General features: G+C 41.8%; 1 protein-coding gene across 2 annotated transcripts; it reads left to right on the top strand.

Annotated features, from left to right (window-relative positions):
- Positions 1-12320: 12320 nt before the first annotated feature.
- On the top strand, positions 12321-20415 carry XKR9 (XK related 9). 2 transcript variants are annotated; one of them, XM_048837187.2, is made up of 3 exons: positions 12321-12895; positions 18708-18931; positions 19549-20415. In XM_048837187.2, exons 1-3 carry the CDS (start codon positions 12624-12626, stop codon positions 20187-20189), a joined length of 1137 nt encoding a protein of 378 aa, XP_048693144.1. In that variant the 5' UTR covers positions 12321-12623; the 3' UTR covers positions 20190-20415. The 2 variants fall into 2 exon arrangements, with proteins under 2 accessions (XP_048693144.1, XP_048693143.1); XM_048837186.2 differs by lacking the exon at positions 12321-12895 and adding an exon at positions 14433-17338.
- The last annotated feature ends 1064 nt before the right edge of the window (positions 20416-21479 follow it).

The raw sequence follows: 21479 nt of genomic DNA, 5'->3' as shown, positions 1-21479 counted from the left end.
AAATCAACTGCCAATGCATCAGTTGCCACAGCGTGGAAATCTGAGCAAACCACAGCACAGGAAGGGTGGCTTTGCCCCTGGCACCCAAAGGCCACCTGCGCATGGCAGCTACTGGGACTGAAACTCCCATGGAATGCTTCTCTGTGCTCCAGCTTAGCCTCACAGGAACCACCACACACAGACAATGCTGCCTTTGGCTTCCCCTGAGTCTGTCCAAGGGGGCCAAGTGTGGACAAAGTCCCCATGAGACTTGTGCCATCCTTTAACAGGTGTTAGCTATGATGGATGACATTCGTAAACTGATTTCCACTATCTTCTCCCCATACCCCACCGTTTTCCATCCTCAAACTTCCCCACATATTCTGCCTTTGGGCGGAAATTTGTATTGCCTGGTCCCAGTCCAGTGGTGATTTTCTTCAGAGTATTGTTAATTAGCCAAGTTCTGAGGCTTAGGTGTGAGGAAAAATGATCACTTGAAGATTGGGAAATAAACAGATACTTACAAATTACTAAATTATAAGGGCCTTACTTGCCCTTTCCTCCATAACCAAAAGAGCCACAGAGCAGAACCAGTGCAGTTAGAAGGTATGCAGGTTGGGTAGGGGATGATTTGTGGACAAGTGGAGGAAAAAAGTCTCAAAGCAACATATTCTTACCAACATTTCAAATAATCAGTATTTTTCTTATTACACTGTTTAACGTATACATTAATATCACACGTGCAATATGAGTGGGTTATGACCCAATTCTGTGTTGTAGTCCAACAGATCTTTACGCATCTTCGCGGAGGCTGCCCAAGGTTCCTTTATGTCACCTTTGCAGCTCCTCTCAATACTCTGAGGAATGCTCCACTCCCTGGCTTGCAGTGTTGTTGTACTTGTGTTAATTACTTACAATAAACAATCTGTTTTACCTTGTGATGCTCTGAGTATGTTTACCAGACCTGAAGAAGAGCTCTTTGTAAGCTCAAAAGAAGTTGATTCCTGCAGGCTCTCGGCTCCCGCTCCCTGCCACCAGGAGCCCGGCAGCATCCTGGGCTCTCAGCAACCTGCTGCAGCCAGGTGGTTCTAGGCTCTTGGCAGTGAGCTGGGAGCCTTGGTGCAACGTTTGGGCTTCTTGCAGGGAGTGGGGAGCCTCCAGGCAGCACCAGGGCTCCCAGCAGGGAGCTTGGAGCCACTGGGCAGGACCCAGCTGGGAGCAGGGAGCCAGGTGGGTGCAGCTCGGTTCGAAGCTGTGAGCCTGGGCAGCAGCTGGGTTGGGGGATCTGGGGGCAGAATGGCTTCTAGCAGGAAGTGGGTCAGCCACAGCCTGGTTGGGAGCAGGAATCCTGAGGGGGCAGCCAGGCTCTAGCTGGAACCCTGCCCTCCCGCCCCGCGGTGACAGCTAGAGCCTGGCTGCCCCGCCACCCCTGCTGCCCCCCTAGAAATTGACAAGAATGACAGCCAGCAGCCAATATAAGTAATGCAGTGTCTACATGGACACTGTATTGCCCTAACTATGCTGACAAGCCCTATGCCTTTCATGGAGGTGGAGTTATGTCAATGTAGTAGGGCACTTACATTGGGGGGAGCAAGGCTGTAGTGTGTACACTGATGTAATTAGGTCTGCGTAAGGCTTACATCGACCTAACTCTGTAGTGTAGAGCAGAAGTTCTCAACCTTTTTCTTTTTGAGGCCCCCACAACATGCTATAAAAACTCCATGGCCACATGTGCCACAACAAACGTTTTTCTGCATATAAAAGCCAGGGCCAGTGTTAAGAGATAGCAAGCAGGGCAATTGCCTGGGGCTCCACACCACCGGGGGCCCTGTGAAGCTAAGTTGCTCAGGCTTCAGCTTCAGCCCTGGGCTTTAGCCCCGGGCAGTGGGGTTTCAGCTTTCTGTCTTGGGCCCCAGCAAGTCTAATGCCAGCCCTTCTTGGCAGACCCCCTGAAACCTGCTTGCGACCCCCCCAGGGGACCCCAGGTTGAGAAACGCTGCAAGCCTCAGAGTGTCACAGCTAAATACAAATTGGAACAGATTGTTTAGGATAAGTAGTTAACATGTATTTTAAAGAACCATTCAAGGTGAAGTGGCCTATTAACAATCTTCCAGTCACAGAGGGAGAAAGGAAGGGAGGGGGGAAAAAGCATCTGGGGCTGGGTGTTGCCAGTGGGTTATAGATTGTTGTAATAAGTCATAAGTCCATTGTCTCTATTCAGTCCATGATTTTAGGCCATGTCTACACTTACAAGCTTAGGCTTACATGAGTGTAAGAGTGCTCATGTAGCTGCGTTATGCAGACGGGAGAGAGCTCGCCTATCAACATAATAAAACCAGCTCAAAGCGTGGTGGTAGCTATATTGTCTGGAGAGTGTCTCCTCCAGCAGCACTGTGCACACCGGTGCTTATGCCAGAAAAACTTATGACACTCAGGGAGGTGCTTTTTTCACATCCCTGAGTGACAAAAGTTTTGCCGTCATAAGTGCTAGAGTAGACATGGCCTTAGTGTCCAGCAAAGTTATTAATTTAAGCTCCCAGGCTCATCTTTTAAAGTTGTTGTGCAGATTTCCCTTGAGAATGAGGACTAAGTGGTCAGATACAGACGGATTGTTTTGTGAAAAGTGTTCACCCACAGGGGATATGGTGTTTTTGACTTTTATCATTTTCCTGTATAAGTTCATTTGAGAGAACAGTGATTGTCTGGTTTCAGCCACATAGTTGTGACTGGAGCATTTAGTGCACTGGATGAGGTACACCATATGTCGTGATAGGCATGTGTAGGATCCATGGATCTTGAAAGGTGTGTTGTTGGAGTTGTTGATCATCCTAGCAGTGGAGATATGTCTACAGGTTTTGCATCTATTCTGACAGCGTCTGGTGCCGCTTTGAGTTGGTATGTCCTGGTCTGTGGGAAGCTTGCTTCTGATAATGAGTTTGAAGAGGCTGGGGGGTTGTTTGAAGGCCAGAAGAGGAGGGAAAGATCTTTCAGGAAGATTTATTTCAGGATGTAGTCCCCCTGAAGTATGGGTTGTAATTGTTTAATGATACCCCATATGGGTTTCGTAAATACTCACCAGCAACCACACACCCCACAACAGAACCACTAACCCAGGAACCTATCCTTGCAACAAAGCCCGTTGCCAACTGTGTCCACATATCTATTCAGGGGACACCATCATAGGGCCTAATCACATCAGCCACACTATCAGAGGCTCGTTCACCTGCACATCTGCCAATGTGATACATGCCATCATGTGCCAGCAATGCCCCTCTGCCATGTACATTGGTCAAACTGGACAGTCTCTACGTAAAAGAATAAATGGACACAAATCAGATGTCAAGAATTATAACATTCAAAAACCAGTTGGAGAACACTTCAATCTCTTTGGTCACTTGATTACAGACCTAAAAGTCGCAATTCTTCAACAAAAAACTTCAAAAACAGACTCCAACTAGAGACTGCTGAATTGGAATTAATTTGCAAACTGGATACAATTAACTTAGGCTTGAATAGAGACTGGGAGTGGATGGGTCATTACTATTTCCCCATGTTTATTCCCCCCCTCCGCTCCCCACTGTTCCTCAGACGTTCTTGTCAACTGCTGGAAATGGCCCACCTTGATTATCACTACAAAAGGTCCCCGTCCCCCCCGCTCTCCTGCTGGTAATAGCTCACCTTAAGAGATCACTCTTGTTACAGTGTGTATGGTAACACCCATTGTTTCATGTTCTCTATGTATATAAATCTCCCCACCGTATTTTCCACTGAATGCATCCGATGAAGTGAGCTGTAGCTCACGAAAGCTTATGCTCAGATAAATTTGTTAGTCTCTAAGGTGCCACAAGTCCTCCTTTTCTTTTTGCGAATACAGACTAACACGGCTGCTACTTTGAAACCTAACTAGGGGTGTGGGGTCAGAGGGGTTTTTTATTTCCATACTGAAGCAGGTTCTCTCAGGTTATTTGGGTGGTCCATTCCATGATATGATCTACTTCTCTGGTAAAGTGTCCTTTTTTGGAGAAGGTGGTTTTAGTGTGTTTATACTGGACTTTCTCCTTGGAACATATTCTATGGTATTTGAGTGCCTGGCTATAGATTTCTTGGTGCATTTGGGATGGCTGCTGGATCTCTGAAGGTAAATGTGGTGATCTGTGGGTTTCTTGTATATGGTATTCTTTAGGTTCCATTGTTGAAGTTGATGGTGGTATCCAGGAAGTTGATGCTAGTGTGGGAGTGTTCCAGAGAGAGTTTAATGGATGGGTAGTGGTTGTTGAAGTTGTGGTGGAAATCTCTCTGGATACCATGATCAGCTTCAACAATGGAACCTGCCAGACAACTATATAAAGGAAACCCACAGATCACCACACCTACCTTCACAGATCCAGTGAAGGTAACTATTCTAAACAGTGGGCGAGACACAATTAGGATTATGTGCTATCTTTACAAGCAGAATTTTTGGGAGGGTACCAAAGTCTGGGTCTGACAGTGTTATGATGTTGGTCTGGAAAGAACTACATCTGTTGATGATCCTTTCTGCAGTGATTAAAAATCTCTCTCTGGGACCAAATTCTGGCTGGAGCTGTTTATAGGTGTATACCAGAAATTCCATACAGCAGATGGACAACAGACAATTATTGGCTGTCTCTATTCTGGTGCCTCCAAAATTTTGCCAAGCCAGTCTCTTTAATCTATCTGAACCATTATTTATATCACACTCGTCACATTAATTTCTCACTTTCCAGGTTCTTCAGCCTCAGAGGGGCAATTACAGGATGTTGCTTGGAGTCAGAGGGGCTAAGGCTGCATTTTATATACATATGCTCTGACTCAGCAGTGGCCTTTACACACAACCTTCCCTCCCTCTTCTAGATTACTCCTACTGTCTATAGTTGAGCATGGGTCAGTGAATGGAATTGGACTCAGCCAGAAGTCAGGTGCCTTAAAATGCTGTTTTGCAGTGTACATGTGCATCTGTTTGTGGCTCCATTAAACCTATTTTCATCCACCAGGTAAAATTTGGCTCTTGGGTTAGGCATATCTGTGATGTGTATATAAAAATGATGGGACCTGAAGATACCTAGGCAACTTGTATATTTTGGTAGCTGATTCTCTCTAATGTAAATCCTTTTTTTTTTTTGCATAATCCTGAACGTATAAGGGGAAAACATCTTCAGATTTGCTAAATATCTCCCACAAACTCGACCGGTGATTTTTTTCCTCCTTAATTGCTTTGAATGGTAAGATTCTGACTGCTTATCAAATCAACCATCAAGTGTTTCTCTTTCTTTTTTAGTATCAGTGTAAATTTCTTCTAAATAAATAATGTATTTTCTAATCACATGTAGGAGCTATGAAGCTATTTGGTCTGTAGATGGCAGCAGTAATATCCTTTGAGGAATTAATTTACAGGTTCTTTCTGCCGCAAGAAAGCCTTTGGTATTCATTTCCAGAACCTGACCACTAGGCACAAAACTTTGATACCCCTCTTACTAGTATGCACTGACTGAAGTTAATATGTTTTTGCAATTCTACTAGATCTTCTAGAGTGGACAGTGATTTGCTTCAGCTTCTCCAATTCAGATAGAAGGTTTGCATTTTTAGTAAAAGCATACTAACCAAAGATTATTTATTTGGGAAAAAATAGTCTGAACAGGGAGTGTGAACATTATAAACAACAAAAGAACTAAACAAAATGAGTTTTGAAATGAGGTTGCTTCATATTATACAACCATATGATATTAACTTATGGCTAAGTTTAAAAAAAATTTTTTTTGGTTCAGATAGACACCTTAAACACCTTTAAAAATGTGGCCCTCAGCTTTTATCTTTTGCCCATGATATGTGTAACTGCTGAGAGTAAACACTTTCATTGAGGCTAAATAATAACATCTCTATTGCCTAAGCATGGAAATATAATTTTGTGTTTATTATACAAACTTTGCTGAATAGGGTAATGCAAACAATTTCACAAAATAAATCATTCCAATATAATTTAGAAGCTGCTAGTTAGAAGTATTAGTGATATAGGATTTTTTTTGTTTGAGTTTTTGTTTGTTATTTTTATACCTTTGCAATTGCAGCTATTTTTAAAACACTTAAAAAAAGATATATGCATTTTCTGGCCATCAGCAGACTTTCCCTTTTTAGTCTGTTGAATCTTTATGCTTCCCCATTATTGCATTTTTGCCAGGGAGAATTTTTTTGTACACTTACCTTTTTCAAGCATCAAAACACATTCATCTGTTCATCTCATTGCATGAAAAAGCAAAACCCCTACCTTTTGTATACATTTTATATGTATCTTATTGGAAAGACAACTGCCGAACAATTCTTTATTTATTAATAAGTCAAATATATTCACAAGCTTTGCTAAATCTGCATATATATGTATATTGATTTTGATCAATAAGTCTTAAGAAACCAGTGTTATTTCAACAAGTTGATATACTTTCATGGAGTGAAGGACGTGAAATGAGATTTAGTTAAATAACCTTTATTTTAGGACTATATTCAAAATCCATAGATAAAGGCTTTTTTAGAATTCTATTAGAATAATGTATACATTCATAAGGATTGGCAGTTCCAGATATCTCACAGTTTATTAACTATGTCACATGGTCAACCGGAGATTTAAGTTTCAGTTTGCATTATGCCACATAGCCTTTCACTTTTGCCGATGGCAAACTTTCGAGACACACAGTGACAGTATGAGAAATGTTCAGACCTTCAAAGCTGCTTGGAGCAGACCAGGGATTTTACAGTGAAAACGTTGACTTGTCTGTTGCAGGTATTAAGGTAAGTTTGCATTTTATGATAGTGTTTTAAATATACTGCAAGCAGTAAATGTCTACCTTTTAGTTTTCAGAGTAGCAGCTGTGTTAGTCTGTATCCGCAAAAAGAACAGTACTTGTGGCACCTTAGAGACTAACAAATTTATCTGAGCATAAGCTTTCGTGAGCTATAGCTCACTTCATTGGATGCATAGAATGGAACATATAGTAATATATATATATACACATACAGTAATATATATATACACATACAGATAAGTTGATAGTTACCACACAAACTGTGAGATGCTAAGTAGTTAAGATGAGCTATTATCAGCAGGAGAAAAAAAAACTTTTGTAGTGATAATCAAGATGGCCCATTTAGACAGTTGACAAGAAGGTATGAGGATACTTAACTTAAGGAAATAGATTCAACATGTGTAATGACCCAGCCACTCCCAGTCTCTATTCAAACCCAAATTAATGGTATCTAGTTTGCATATTAATTCAAGCTTAGCAGTTTCTAGTTGGAGTCTGTTTTTGAAGCTTTTCTGTTGCAAAATTGCCACCCTTAAATCTTTTATTGAGAGGCCAGAGAGGTTGAAGTGTTCTCCTACTGGGTTTTGAATGTTATGATTCCTGATGTCAGATTTGTGTCCATTTATTCTTTTGCATGGAGACAGTCCTGTTTGGCCAATGTACATGGCAGAGGGGCTTTGCTGGCACATGATGGCATATATCACATTGGTAGATGTGCAGGTGAACGAGCCCCTGATGGTATGGCTAATGTGATTAGGTGCTATGATGGTGTCACTTTAATAAATATGAGGATAGAGTTGGCATCGGGCTTTGTTGCAAGGATAGGTTCCTGGGTTAGTGTTTTTGTTTTGTGGTGTGTGGTTGCTGGACAGTATTTGCATCAGGTTGGGGGGCTGTCTGTAAGCAAGGACTGGTCTGTCTCCCAAGATCTGTGAGAGTGAGGGATCATTTTTCAGGATAGGTTGTAAATCTTTGTTGATGCGTTGGAGAGGTTTTAGCTGGGGGCTGAAGGTGGCAGCTAGTGGCGTTCTGTTATTTTCTTTGTTGGGCCTGTCCTGTAGTAGGCGACTTCTGGGTACTCTTCTGGCTCTGTCAATCTGTTTTTTCACTTCAGCAGGTGGGTATTGTAGTTTTAAGAATGCTTGATAGAGATCTTGTAGGTGTTTGTCTCTGTCTGAGGGATTGGAGCAAATGCGGTTGTATCTTGGAGCTTGGCTGTAGACAATGGATCGTGTGGTGTGTCCTGGATGGAAGCTGGAGGTATGTAGGTAAGTATTGCGGTCAGTAGGTTTCCGGTATAGGGTGGTGTTTATGTGACCATTGCTTATTAGCACAGTAGTGTCCAGGAAATGTACAGCTTCTGCTGTATCTCAGAATGACTGTGAAAAGGTATGTTGGGTTTCAGAACGGGCACATATTTTAGCACCGGATATTAAAATTGTATTTCTGATGGATGATATCTTAACAGATCTTGTATGGTAAGCAAGTTTTGAGCCTAGAGTTCTTGGATTAGGGACTAGGAGATTCCAGGTGCTCTGGGGCATAGGAGACAACACCCTTCTCCAAGTCAGCATTGAACTTGTACCTCACATGGTATTAGGAGATGCTTTAACTATTGGAAGGACTGTCATAGATTACACATAAACCCTTGTGTACATTAAGGGTCAGATTTCCAGTTGAGATTTCAGATGTATCTGCAAAAAGGCATTTGTGCATAGTCTTGTGATTAAGGCAGTAGTGGAGTTTGGGAGATATGGATTCAGTTTGTGGATCCGTGACAGAATTCCTGTGTTACCTTGACAAAATAGTGATTATAATACTTCCCTATTAAAGAGTGTGGAGAGGATGAATTCATTAATGTTTGTGAGTTGCTCAGATACTGAAATAAGGGTACAGAGATTGGGCCCATATGAGTAGTTAGAAGTGCAATTTACACACACATATTTCAGGCACAAAAATCACAGATCATGACTGAAGTCATCTAAAAGCTTGTCCCCAGGTATCCCATAGCATATTGCACATTATCCATGTTAATCCTGCTATCCTGAAAGATATCAACATCAACAATTATATTCTCCCTGTCCATATAGAAGCATAAGACTTATCATATTGGATCAGACTGTTTATTCATCATATCTTATTCTGCCTCCTGTAGTGGCCAATAGCTACATTCTTATATTTTCAAATAGTGATATTATTCTTCATCCTCCATCCTAAAAACTGTGCAATAGGTACTGTGTCCCATTGCAATGGCAGTTAAATATTAAGGGTAAGTGAAGTGATCCTTACATATCAAGTATATTCAGAGCTTTATTTTTTTTCTGAAGAAACATATCTATCAGGTTGCCAATTTAAATATTACATACGTGAAAGAATTATTATTAGGTTATGAAATATTAGTGAGTGCAAAGTTCAGTTTAGCTCATGCACTACTGTGTACCAAAGTTTACTCCCCTAACCTCCCCAGGTCATGTCAATTGCACTTGATATTTGGAAGAAGTTAGTGACAGGGTTTTTTTTTTTTGGTCAGTTGAAGGGACTCCAGGTATCTGAGTTCTGAGAGTACCTCACTCTACTGGCCACAGGCCAAGACTTGAGATAGGAAGTAGACAGAACAGGAGACTCGTAATAGCTAGGTCACTATTCAAAATTTGGTCTGGTCAATATCAATTAAGAATTGTCACAATCTTTCTTGTGGTCTATGTCATATTAGCTAATGGTCTCAGTTCACTTCTTAGTGGGCAGGTGTCCAAAAATCACAAAAATCCAAAGCAAGCCCAGCCCAACTCTCTTCCTCCCAATCTTTCCTGCCCCAGCTCTGCTGGCTGCCCCCAGGTGTTCCCCATAAAGTGTCTGTCTGATACTGCTTTGGTTGTGGTGTGAGCCTGACATTTTGGAATTTTCATATGTTTGGTTGTTTTGGTATGCTGCCAAAAATGTCCTGACTCATGCACGTAAGAGAATAGAAGGGAACTGGTGACTTTTAACAGTTTATAATTCAACAAAAACTGAATGGAATTTTATGAGACAAAGAAAATGCAGTTCCACAGCCCATAGACTCATAGACTTTAAGGCCAGAAGGGGCCATTGTGATCATCTAGTCTGATATCCTGCACATCTCAAGTCACAAAACCCGCCCCGCCACCCCCACCCCCCACGCCATCCTCTTGTAATAGACCCATAACCTCTGACTGAGTTATTGAAGTCCTCAAATCATGGTTTAAAGACTTCAAGTTACAGAGAATTCACCATTTGCTCTAGTTTAAACCAGCAAGTGATCTGTGCTCCATGCTGCAGAGGAAGGCAAAAAAATCCCAGGGTCTCTGCCAATCTGACTTGGGGGAAAATTCCTTCCTGATCCGAAATATGGCAATCAGTTGAACCTTGAGCATGTCAGCATGACCCCCCAGCAAGACACCTGGGAAAGAATTCTCTATAGTAACTCAGAGCCCTATCTATCTAGTGCCCCATCTCCGACCACTGGGGATTTTTGCTACTAGCAATTGCAAATGGGTAGGGTTGCCAATTTTGGTTGGGCGTATTCCTGGAGGTTTCATTACCTGACATAATCTTTAATTAAAGCTTAATCTTTAATTCCTGGATACTCCAGGACAATCCTGGAGGGTTGGGCCACATACCATTGTAGGCAATTTCATCATCCCATCACCTCCATAAACTTATCAAGCTCAGTCTTGAAACCGGTTAGATTTTTTGCCCCCACTGCTCCCCTCGGAAGGTTGTTCCAGAATTTCACTCCTCTGATGGTTAGAAGCCTTTGTCTAATTTGAAGCCTAAACTTGTTGATGACTAGTTTATATTACTTTGTTCTTGTGTAAACATTGGTGCTTAAATAACGCCTCACCCTCCCTGCTATTTATCCTCTGATGTATTTATAGAGAGCAATCATATCTCCTTTCAGCCTTTGTTTGGTTAGGCTAAACAAGCCAAGCTCTTTGAGTCTTCTCTCATAAGGTAGGTTTTCCATTCCTCTGATCATACTAGTAGCCTTTCTCTGCACCTGTTGCAGTTTGAATTGATCTCCTTAAACATGGGAGACCAGACTTGCACACAGTATTCCAGATGAGGTCTCACCAGTGCCTGGCATAATGGCAATAACACTTCCCTATCTTTACTGGAAATCCTTCGCCTGATGCACAGCCACATTTAATTGGTAGCTCATAGTCATCCTGTGATCAACCAATACATCCAAAGTTTTCTCCTCTTCTGTTGCTTTCAACTAAGAAGTCTCCAGCTTGTAGCAAAAATTCTAGTTAGTCCCTAAGTGCATGACCTTGCACTTAGTACTATTAAATTTCATCCCATTTCTATTTCTCCAGTTTTCAAGGTCCTCCAGATCTTGTATGATATTCTGGTCCTCCTCTGGATTGGCAGTACCTCCCAACTTTGTGTCATCTGCAGATTTTGTTAGCACATTCCCACGTTTTGTGCCAAGGTCATGAATGAAAATGTTAAAGAAGATTGGTCCCAAGACTGATCCCTCAAGGACATTCCCTCTGCTGAATATCAAAGGTCTGCTGAAAACAATAGAGGTGTGTGAGATTGTCAAAGAAAAAGTCACAAAAATCATTATTATGGAAATTGTTAGGCAACCTTAATGTAGGGACTGTAATCTGCTTCCCCCGATAATAAGGATACATATTCTACAGTAAAGCAGGGTCTGGCTAGTGATTCCTTCATAGGAATGATCATTCATGCAAACAGCCTTGATCCTGTTCAGTAGCCTAAGGGGTACTCTTTTGTAGTCACTGAATATGGACAAACGTGAAAGATAAAACCATTAAACAGTGAAAAGTCTTCCAATCACACAATGTGTGTAGCTGTATAATGATGTGTATTCAAGGTATGATTATTCTCCACTCTTTGTGGGCACTCAGAGGCAGAGGAAGAAGGTAGTATCTTGAACAAGCCCAGATTCTCATGGATTAGCTATTGACTGTGGAAGACATTTTTAAAAAAAGTGTTGTAGCCATGTAAGTCCCAGGAGATTAGAGAGACAAGGTGGGTGAGGTAAGAAGGGTCTGAAGAAGAGCTCTGTGTAAGATCAAAAGTGTGTGCTGTCACCAACAGAAGTTGGTCCAGTAAAAGATATTACCTTACCCGACTTGCCTCTCTTATATCTTTTGAGAGTCCAGAAAGGCGGGCTTTCATGAATATTCTGTCTTAATGAGTAGTGTTGGGAAGGAGTCACAATCTTTACCCACATTAACTGAGGTTTAAAAAGCTCATGGTATTGGGCTTCTTTCTTAGCATCTCTTAACTCTACACTTAGAAATATCCACTTATAACAAGAAAGTTCCACTCATACCGGGCAAGGTTCAGAATCACTGCTGTCAGGAGAGTAATTTCAACTGGTCAGACATTTATCTTCCCCAGTGATTGTCCATGAGCATCCCGCATACACTTTGCTTTTCCTTTTAAATTATTATGTGAATTGCTGGGGGGCTTTATGCTTTTCTGAATTATTGCTCTTGTTATTGGTGATCCTTCATTTATTCTTCTTTTCAGGAGCCAGAAACTAGGAAGAATGACATCTACCAGCATAATTAAAAAGATGTTTACACGTACGCTTTCTGGAATGGACACGTAGCAATGGAATTAGTTTATTATTCTAGCAAAGAGCATAAAAATTGAAGTCTCTTTATTTTGATTCAATTTTCCATACTGAAAATATACACTACAGCTTTCCTTTATAGAAAACATTATGAGAAGGTTGTATCACTAGGTGTAAGAATGTATTTAGATATGCTCTGACTTCTTCTCCTTCTTATATTAAGTGATAACGCAATGACAATAATGGAAAACTAACTCATAATGAAATTAACTAAGTGGAATTTTACTATGTCAGTTCTTGGAATTGTAATTTATGTAGCTGATATTGCAGCAGATATCTGGGTCACTAGTAACTATTTCTGTGAGGGACAATATTCTTTGGGTATTTTGACACTGGTTTTTAGGAGTCTGTCATCAGTAATAGTACAGATTTTTAGTTATGAATGGTTTAAAGAAGACTGTGAAAGCCCTGATCCTCGGAAGCTGAACTGGATTTTTCTACTTCATTTCTTGCATGGTGGAATTTTTACAAGGTAAAGGCCAACTTTCAAATATTAAAAAAATAAATCATATTGCTTTTAAACACTCTCCTACAGTATTGCCTCCCAATATTGCAACCGTGAGCTAATACATAAGAAACTGAAAGCAAAATTCATTGGAACTAACTTTAAAAAATGTGAAACTGACAATCTATTTTCATTGTCCAAAATGAGGGAGTACATAATAAAGAGTTAATTTAAAAAAAAAAACTTTCACTTTTAGTAAAGTGAGGTATCATTTGTAACATAGTTGATGAAATGTGTTCTTTTAAAATATATAAACTGCCGGGATCCCTAACAGCTGTGGTTGCTATTTTGTAATGAGCAAATTTTTTCATAGACCTGATTTTGCATGTTGGTTTATTTATGGCACTCAGCTCATCTGCAGATGCTAAATGAAATGGTGGGTTGTTTCAAAAATTATATAAGTATAAGTTTTATATTCAAATGAGCTGCCTGAGTGGCCAGAATGGATGCTAAAATATTTATAATTTATGAACAGTCTAACAAATCTATCCCGAAAAAATAGATAATTGATAATTTAGTAAAGCTTTTGATACTGTCTCGCATGACCTTCTCATAAACAAACTAGGGAAATGCAACCTAGATGGAGATACTATAAGGTGGGTGCAAAACTGGTTGGAAAACCATTCCCAGAGAGTAGTTATCAGTGGTTCACAGTCATGCTGGAAGGACTTAACAAATGGGGTCCTGCAGGGACCAGTTCTGGATCTGGTTCTGTTCAATATCTTCATCAATGATTTAGATAATGGCATAAAGCACGGATCTCAAACTCAAATGACCACGAGGGCCACATGAGGACTAGTACATTGGTCCGAGGGCCGCACCACTGACCACCCCCACCACCCACTGCCCCGGCTCCGCCCCCATTCCACCCCTTCCATGAGGCCCCATCCTGCCCCGCCTTTTCCTACCCCTGCCTCCATTCCAACCCCTTCCCTGAAACCCCCACCCCAACTCCGCCTCCTCCCTGCCCCCAGGGAGTGCAGGAGGGGTGCGGGGTGCGGCAGGGGCTCGGGGCAGGGGTGCGGAGTGCAGCAGGGGGCTCAGGGCAGGGGGTCGGGGTGCAGGAGGGGTTCGGGGGGTGGGTCCGGCCCGGCGCACACTGGGGGCAGGGCAGGCTCCCTGCCCGCCCTGCCCCCGCGCCGTTCCGGTAAGCAGCTGGAACCTGGGGTGGGGGGCAAAGGGGTCTGTGTGTTTTCCTGGCCGCTCCTCTAGGTACCTCCCCCAAAGCGCCCAAGGTTCCCCGTTCCCGGCCAATGGGTGCTTCGGGGGAGGTACCTGGAAGAGCGGCCAGGGCAACACACAGACCCCTGTGGCCCCCCTCCTCCTCCCCCAGGTCCCAGCCACTTCCCGGAGTGGTGCGGGGAAGGGCAGGCAGGGAGGGAGCCTGCCCTGCCCCTGATGCACGCAGGGCTGAAGCCGTTCTACGTAAACGCTGGGGAGGCGGGGAGGAGGCTGCGGGGAGCTGGCGGGCTGCAGAAAATAACCCAGCGGGTCACGTGTTTGAGACCCCGGCATAGAGAGTACACTTATAAAGTTTGCGGATGATACCAACCTGGGAGGGGATACAAGTGCTTTGGAAGATAGGATTAAAATTCAAAATGATCTGGACAAAGTGGAGAAATGGTCTGAAGTAAATAGGATGAAATTCAAGAAGAACAAATGCAAAGTACTCCATTTAGGAAGGAACAATCAGTTGCACACATACAAAATGGGAAATGAGTGCCTAGGAAGGAGTACTGCAGAAAGGGATCTGGGGGTCATAGTGGACCACAAGCTAAATATGAGTCAACAGTGTAACGCTGTTGCAAAAAAAGCGAACATCATTCTGGGCTGTATTAGCAGGAGTGTTGTAAGCAAGACATGAGAAATAATTCTTTCACTCAACTCTGCACTGTTTAAGCCTCAACTGGAGTATTGTGTCCAGTTCTGGGTGCCACATTTAAAGAAGGATGTGGACAAACTGGAGAGAATCCAGAGAAGAGCGACAAAAATGATTAAAGTTCCAGAAAACGTGACCTATGAAGGAAGATTGAAAAAAACTGGCTTTGTTTAGTCTGGAAAAGAGAAGACCGAGAGGGAACATGATAACAGTTGGGGACATGATAACCCCTAGGGAGGTTGTGGAATCTCCATCATTGGAAATTTTAAAGAGCAGATTAAACAAACACCTGTCAGGAATGGTCTAGATAATACTTAGTCCTGCCATGAGGCAGGGGACTGGACTAGATGACCTCTCAAGATGCCTTCTAGTCCTATGATTCTATAATATCCAGTACACAGCTTATTCTAGAGGAATCCCTTTAACAACATATGTGGTGTTCACCTCTTACCACATCTGCTCCCCCAGGTCTGAGCTCTGGAGCTCATATTCAGTGCATCAGATTTGCACTTACTTGGTGTTTGGACAAACTCAGGCTCTGATGGTTGAGTGTGTGTAACAGGTTGATTTACTTTAACAGTTTTTCTTGAAAACATTGCAAACTATACAGATGTTTACATTTCAGAGGCAAGAACCAGATGTTTGCATTCTTAATTGTTTTATAACTTGAAAAAGTTACAGATGTTTTGCCAAGCAGTGCAGGATTTTATTTATGGAAGATTACTCAGAACACAGTAAAATAGATATGCAACAAATGTAATACAAGAAAACAATTCCACCTCTGAGTTTCTTTCTTTTAAGTAATGGAGTCAGAACCAAATCATGGAAGTAGTGCACAGCTTGTATGTCAAGGTTGCATTGTAAGAATCTCTGCAAGGAGAAGGGCATGGAATCAGCCCTCTAGGCCAGTGGTCTCCAAACTTTTTGGCTCACGCACCCCGGAAGACCTGCTGCAGGCGTGCTGCTGACAGAAGAAGACCGGAAGACCTGCCACAGGTGGGCCACCAGAGGGGAACACCAGCCCTAGACATGCAGCGCTTCTGCCGAAGAACAAAAATGGCAGAGTGCCGTCTGGCAGCGATCCTGCTGCCGCGCACCCCCTGGGATCATCTCGCACACCCCCTGGGGTGTGCGCACCCCAGTTTGGAGACCACTGCTCTAGGCCATGAAGTAGTAACGTAGCTGCTCTGTAGCTGTGACTGCTGCTTCAGGACTGCAATGCTTAGGCCCGAGGCTGGTGTACACTCTGCCTTCTTCGGGGACAATGGGTAGTGCATTGCTGGGACACAGGGAGCCCACACAAAGCAGATCACTGCAGCAGGTAGGTGGCATAGATGTTCAAATCCCGCCTCTCTCCTTTTCCTCTGTTAAAGCAAAGCATTGTCATAGGACCTGTATCCTCCATGGCCACAGAGCAGGATTTGGCTCTTAATGCTGGTGAAAGGTGTCATAGTTAAAATTCAGGTGACTGAAATCTGTCTACTGAACAGAAATATCATGAGCTCCAGCACTGCAGGCTGTCCCCACCATTGTGCCTCACCCCTGACCTGGAGGGATCACCCACCTACACTGATGAAAAGGGTAGTTCAGTTTCCATGCCTATTCACTACTGGTCTCTCTGCTGAAGCAGCCAGGTGTGGTTGTAGCTTCCCCATTTTAACTCAGTCCTCAGATGCATTCACCATTTCTGTAAACAATCACTATTTTCCCCACCCATGTCCCCGGTGTGGAACCCCCAGCTAGCACCATAGGGTAGTTGGCCAAATGTAGGGAGAGAGGCCATACTTGGAATTTTGGGCCTTGTGCCTGGAAGCCCCCTAGAATGGCTCTGCAAGGAGTCGGAGCTGTGCTTAAACTGTCCCTGCATTAGAATCCTTTCAGAATGACTATCAATTTTACATGGAAAGCTCTCAGTACTATGGTGACGGGCAGCAGTATAAAACATGGTTTGGCTAAATTAAGAAACTTACCTCAAAATATGAATATTTTTGAGCTTTAGAAACATCATGGCATTTCAGCATCTCTGAAAACAGCCTATTTTTTTTTTTAGTGGTATTTCAGGCACAAATCGAATCAAGAGGGGGTTTTTTTTGGGTGTGTTTTACAGTCTGATTTGAAAAGCAAAGAGGTTTGAACATGTCAGAGAAGTGTCCAAACTTTTGGATGCTACTTTGAGCCTAATCTGAACTTCTAAGATGTGTTCACTGTTAGTATATATTTCAGAGCTGGAACCAGCCTTCTCAGGAAAACCCTAGCCACGGGACACACCACCAAAAAAAGTAGGCAAAATAAAGGATAATTCCCTAGTGGAATGGCTGTTTTTCCACTGTTTTGCCAATGGTGGAGTTAGAATCGGTTCTCTGGACAAGGCTAGTGGAAGTTCCAGGGATTTGAAAGTGGAATCAATGATAACTGAATGGTCTCTCTTCAGCAGACAATTTGCACACCAGATGTTTATGAATCACTTAAAAGCAGAGACTGGGCAAGCACTCAGTGGAAGAGATTGTTACTTTGCCTTGAAAGATGACGGGGTGAGGCCTTCATGGATACTTATTAGGAGATTTTCTTTCTTGTATGTTCATTGCTAACTGGTTCTGAAAGACTCTTTGTTTATTGCTAAACAATTCCACAGGAAATAAATGATGTAATTATCCCTTAGAGCCTGTTCTTTTAGACTTGGCTCACCATACCTACTATCTGCAGGGCTTTCCTCACCCTACTTTAAACTTCCACTTTGGAGGCAATGAGCCAGATCCTTAGGTAGCACAGGTGTAACTCCTGACATCAAAGGATCTACACTGATTTACACCAGCTGTGGATCTGGTCCTACATCTGCTTGCAGCTATCATTTTTTTCCCCAAGGAGGACTGAATAGATTTCTGTGTGCAGATGATCACAGTTGCTTCCTTAAATGTCCAAATGGTGTCTCTTTTGACTAGAGTTTAGTATTCCCTCCCCTCAAGGGGCTAAAGCTAAGCACTCTATTTCCACAGCCCTGCCAACTCCTCTAGGACTGAAAAACAAATGACTTGGTACTGGGAATTAAACATAGGTCTCCCACATGGCAATACAGATATCTTGAACAGAAAAGGTACTTCACAAGGCAGGAAGTAAATCTGTCATGATTCACTAGCTCCAGTATAATGTATCATTCCATTTAGTTTTCTTTCAAAGGAAATGATTATATAGCCTTAAGGACAAAATAGAAGTGTTTTGAGAGGTCATTTATACGCCCTCAATATCTGACAAAGAATCTGATTTATCATATGACACCATCCAGATCATATCATTGTATGAAATATGTGTGTCCTGAGAGTTATTTTCTGTATTGAAAGTCTCTTGGGTTCCTTAGAAAAGAAACAGCTTAAAGAATTAGGGCTACATTTAAAAAAATGAACCCACAAAAGAATGCGCAAATTTGATGTAGATGTGCAAGTCAGCTGATGTGCATGTTAGGGGATACATGCATACACACATAGTTTCATGTATGCACAATCTCCAGTTTGCGTGTGTACATCTAGGGATCTGGGTGCATGAAAAATGAAAGTGTCATCCTAAAGCGAAGGGGACAAGGAGGCGGCAAAGGGGAGATTCAGAAATATATCCTGTTTAAAGAAATTAAAGTTAATTAACTCAATCCTATGGTCTTTACTCAGGCCAATCTCATTCCATTCAATTTAGTTTCTTTGATTGCACCCATTACTAACATTAACCTCAATGTGCATTTTGCATTAGTAAGAAGTAAAGTTTCCCATTCAAAGAGAATTAAAAACAAATAATGATACTTTGAACTGAGAACAAAATGGCTAAAATCTTAACTAGTTTTCACTATTTTGTAGAACAGTGCTTTAAAAAAAACTCTGTCTAACCAAGTTTTTATATATATATTTCTCTTTGTAGGTATTGGTTTGCATTGAAACGTGGCTACCAGGCTGCTTTTAAACAAAACAGCTCTGGAGATGAACTTACTGGGGGCCCTGCCAGTATCATTCATAAACGTGCCATTGATGCATTGGCTGATATTAGTATGCTCAGGGTATTTAAGACTTTCCTGAAGACGACACCCCAGCTCATTCTTCAGATTTACATCCTGATGGAGCATGACAAGGCTGCCTTCAGTCAGTGTAAGTCTCTCTCATTTGAAAGTTGAATATAGTTAAATCTCCACTAAGAAGGCAATCCCTAGTATCAGGTAAAACTTTAAAGTATTCCCTGTCATATCCCAGTACAATTTTATTTAACATTTAGTTTAAAACTTCCTCTATTAGGTTATCTATTTTACTAAACTCTGGGAAAAGTTACACTGTAATATGTAATAATAATATTTAAGAATAACATTGTATTGTGTTTGATAAGTGAAAGCTAATGGATGTAACCAACTGAATCATTTCAGAGTAGTCTATTTTGTTTTCACTTATTGAATAGGTAGATATCTAAGGTACTTCTATGGCTCCCATTACTGAGCTCCTCACAGTCTTTAATATATTCCTCCTCACAACACCTCTGTGATGTAGGGCAGTGCTATTATCCCCATTTTACAGATGGGGAACTGAGGAACATAAAAGGCTAAGTAACTTGCCCAAGGTCACACAGAAATTAGTGGAGGAGTAAGGAATTGAACCTGGGACTCACAAGTGCCCCAACAACAGGACCATTCTTCCTCTCAGATATAAAGAATGTTTAAGTAAAAATATATTAAGTTTTTCCATGGAACTAACATCTATCCTTGTGTTTTATTTAGATGCTTCCATCATCACATCTTTCTGCAGCATTTCCTGGTCAACACTTGACTATCAGATATCATTACGAAAATCTCTGCCTGATAAAAATCAATTTGCTGGGGTGCCTCCTAAGTTACTGTATCTCTTGTATAAACTGTTCACACTGACTTCTTGGATACTGAGTATTGCACTGGCCACCCTATTAAATATCATAAGTAGTATATTTCTGCTAATATTTCTTTGGACCTTGGGCTTCAGCTGGACTTTGAAGCAACACACTATGTTTTGCAAATCTAAGAGGATGGAATTTTTATACAGGACTGTTGTTGGGATCATTCTTATTTTTACATTTTTTAATGTCAAGGGGGAACAAACAAAAATACATATTTCTAGTTATTATGCCACTCATGTGCTTGTAACTTCAGGCATAATGTGTTTGTTCTGGAAGACTTCAGTTACTGAGCAATTATATTTTACATTTGTGAGCATCACAGTTTTTCTCACTCTGGTGTTAGGTATTATTTGTCTTATTGTTTATTATATGTTTTTCCACCCCACTATTTATTTCAAACAAGAAAGTGCTTCAGATAAAGTTGATGGACTAGCAAGAGAAAGAGAAAAAGAAGAAACCAGTAGAATAAGAAATTTCATAATGCAATGAAGAGTATAGAATTATGTGAATTTTTAAATATGTGCAAATCAAAGCAAATATTACCTGAACTGTCACTTACTCTGTCTTTACTTTTCCTACTTGCAGTGAGCATTTCAAGTAAAATAATTGCTAATGGGAATGGTAGTAGTTATCAGCTCTGAATAATTATTGGTTCTGCTGTACTACCCTACAAAGCAAAGACTTTATAAAATAAACTAAACACTTCTGCAAAGAATATTGGTGTTTTTCTATCACTTGCAAAATAAATAAAATACAAAAATAGCCCTTGTAAAGGCAAAACAAACAACCAATCCTACTTTCCCACCCAAACCCAGTTTTATTTTGTCCACACAGAATGTAGGAAAAGAAAACCAAATCAAGTTACTGTTGATATTGTCTTTGTTTCTGAAATGTACTTCTTTTCAAAACAAGGCTCACATCTCCTTGCTTGGCAGTGGGAAAGGCCTGGGCTTCATCTGAAATAACCAAGGACCGTGATCTGTTAACTGTACCTGAACACAGGGATCACAGAGGACTGGATTTACCCTCCTGGTGAGAGAGGTACATGTATTCTCTAGAAAGGGTAGCTACAAACCCAGAGCCCTCCCCTGGGAGTTCTACCAGGAAACAGTAACTTTAATTGGGCCACAGTGCAATAGGAACCTGGCCAGAAAATGCTTTTGCGGAGATGTGCTCAATCAGTATATTTTACAGATGCTCTGGTAACACACCCTCCTGTTTCATTGCTGTGCTCTCATCCTCCCACACACCCTGTGTGGATTTTCAGATGCCAGTAGCTTGCAGACCTGGATTATACCAGCACTGCAGTCTAAATGTCTAAAAGCTAAAGGCAGGAATCTCACACAGAGGAAGAGATATCTCCCTTGAAACTTTTATCTCCCAATGGTTTTTAGGTCTAATGCTTTAAGTGTTAGGCTATGTCTACACTAAGTTACGTGACTCCAGCTACATCACTAATGTAGCTGGAGTCGACATAGCTTAGGTTGATTTACTGCGGTGACTGCTCCGCACTGGGTTGACGGGAGACACTCTCCCATTGACTTACCTTACTCCTCTCATTCCCGGTGGAGTACCAGAGTCGACCAGAGAGCACTCTGCCATCGATTTAGTGGGTGTTCACTAGATCCGCTAAATCGACCCCCGGTGCATTGATTGCAACAGCATCGATCCCGCAGTAGTGTAGACATAACCTTAGTCTTAGCATAGGGAAGGCTAGAGTCCTGGTATACAGCTGTTATGTAATGTTACAACGGCTGTGAAGGTGGATGAAGACTGCAG

This window comes from Caretta caretta, chromosome 2 (genome assembly GCF_965140235.1).
Source record: "Caretta caretta isolate rCarCar2 chromosome 2, rCarCar1.hap1, whole genome shotgun sequence".
Lineage (NCBI taxonomy): Eukaryota > Metazoa > Chordata > Testudines > Cheloniidae > Caretta > Caretta caretta.
This window is presented reverse-complemented; position numbering and strand designations above follow the sequence as displayed.

What these genes read in the sequence shown, in the direction of transcription:
- XKR9 (XM_048837187.2), top strand. Translation starts at nt 12,624, where the DNA reads ATGAAATTAACTAAGTGGAATTTTACTATGTCAGTTCTTGGAATTGTA. An exon ending in CATGGTGGAATTTTTACAAG is followed by an intron (nt 12,896 to 18,707) that starts GTAAAGGCCAAC and finishes TTCTCTTTGTAG; the next exon opens with GTATTGGTTTGCATTGAAAC. An exon ending in CAAGGCTGCCTTCAGTCAGT is followed by an intron (nt 18,932 to 19,548) that starts GTAAGTCTCTCT and finishes TGTTTTATTTAG; the next exon opens with ATGCTTCCATCATCACATCT.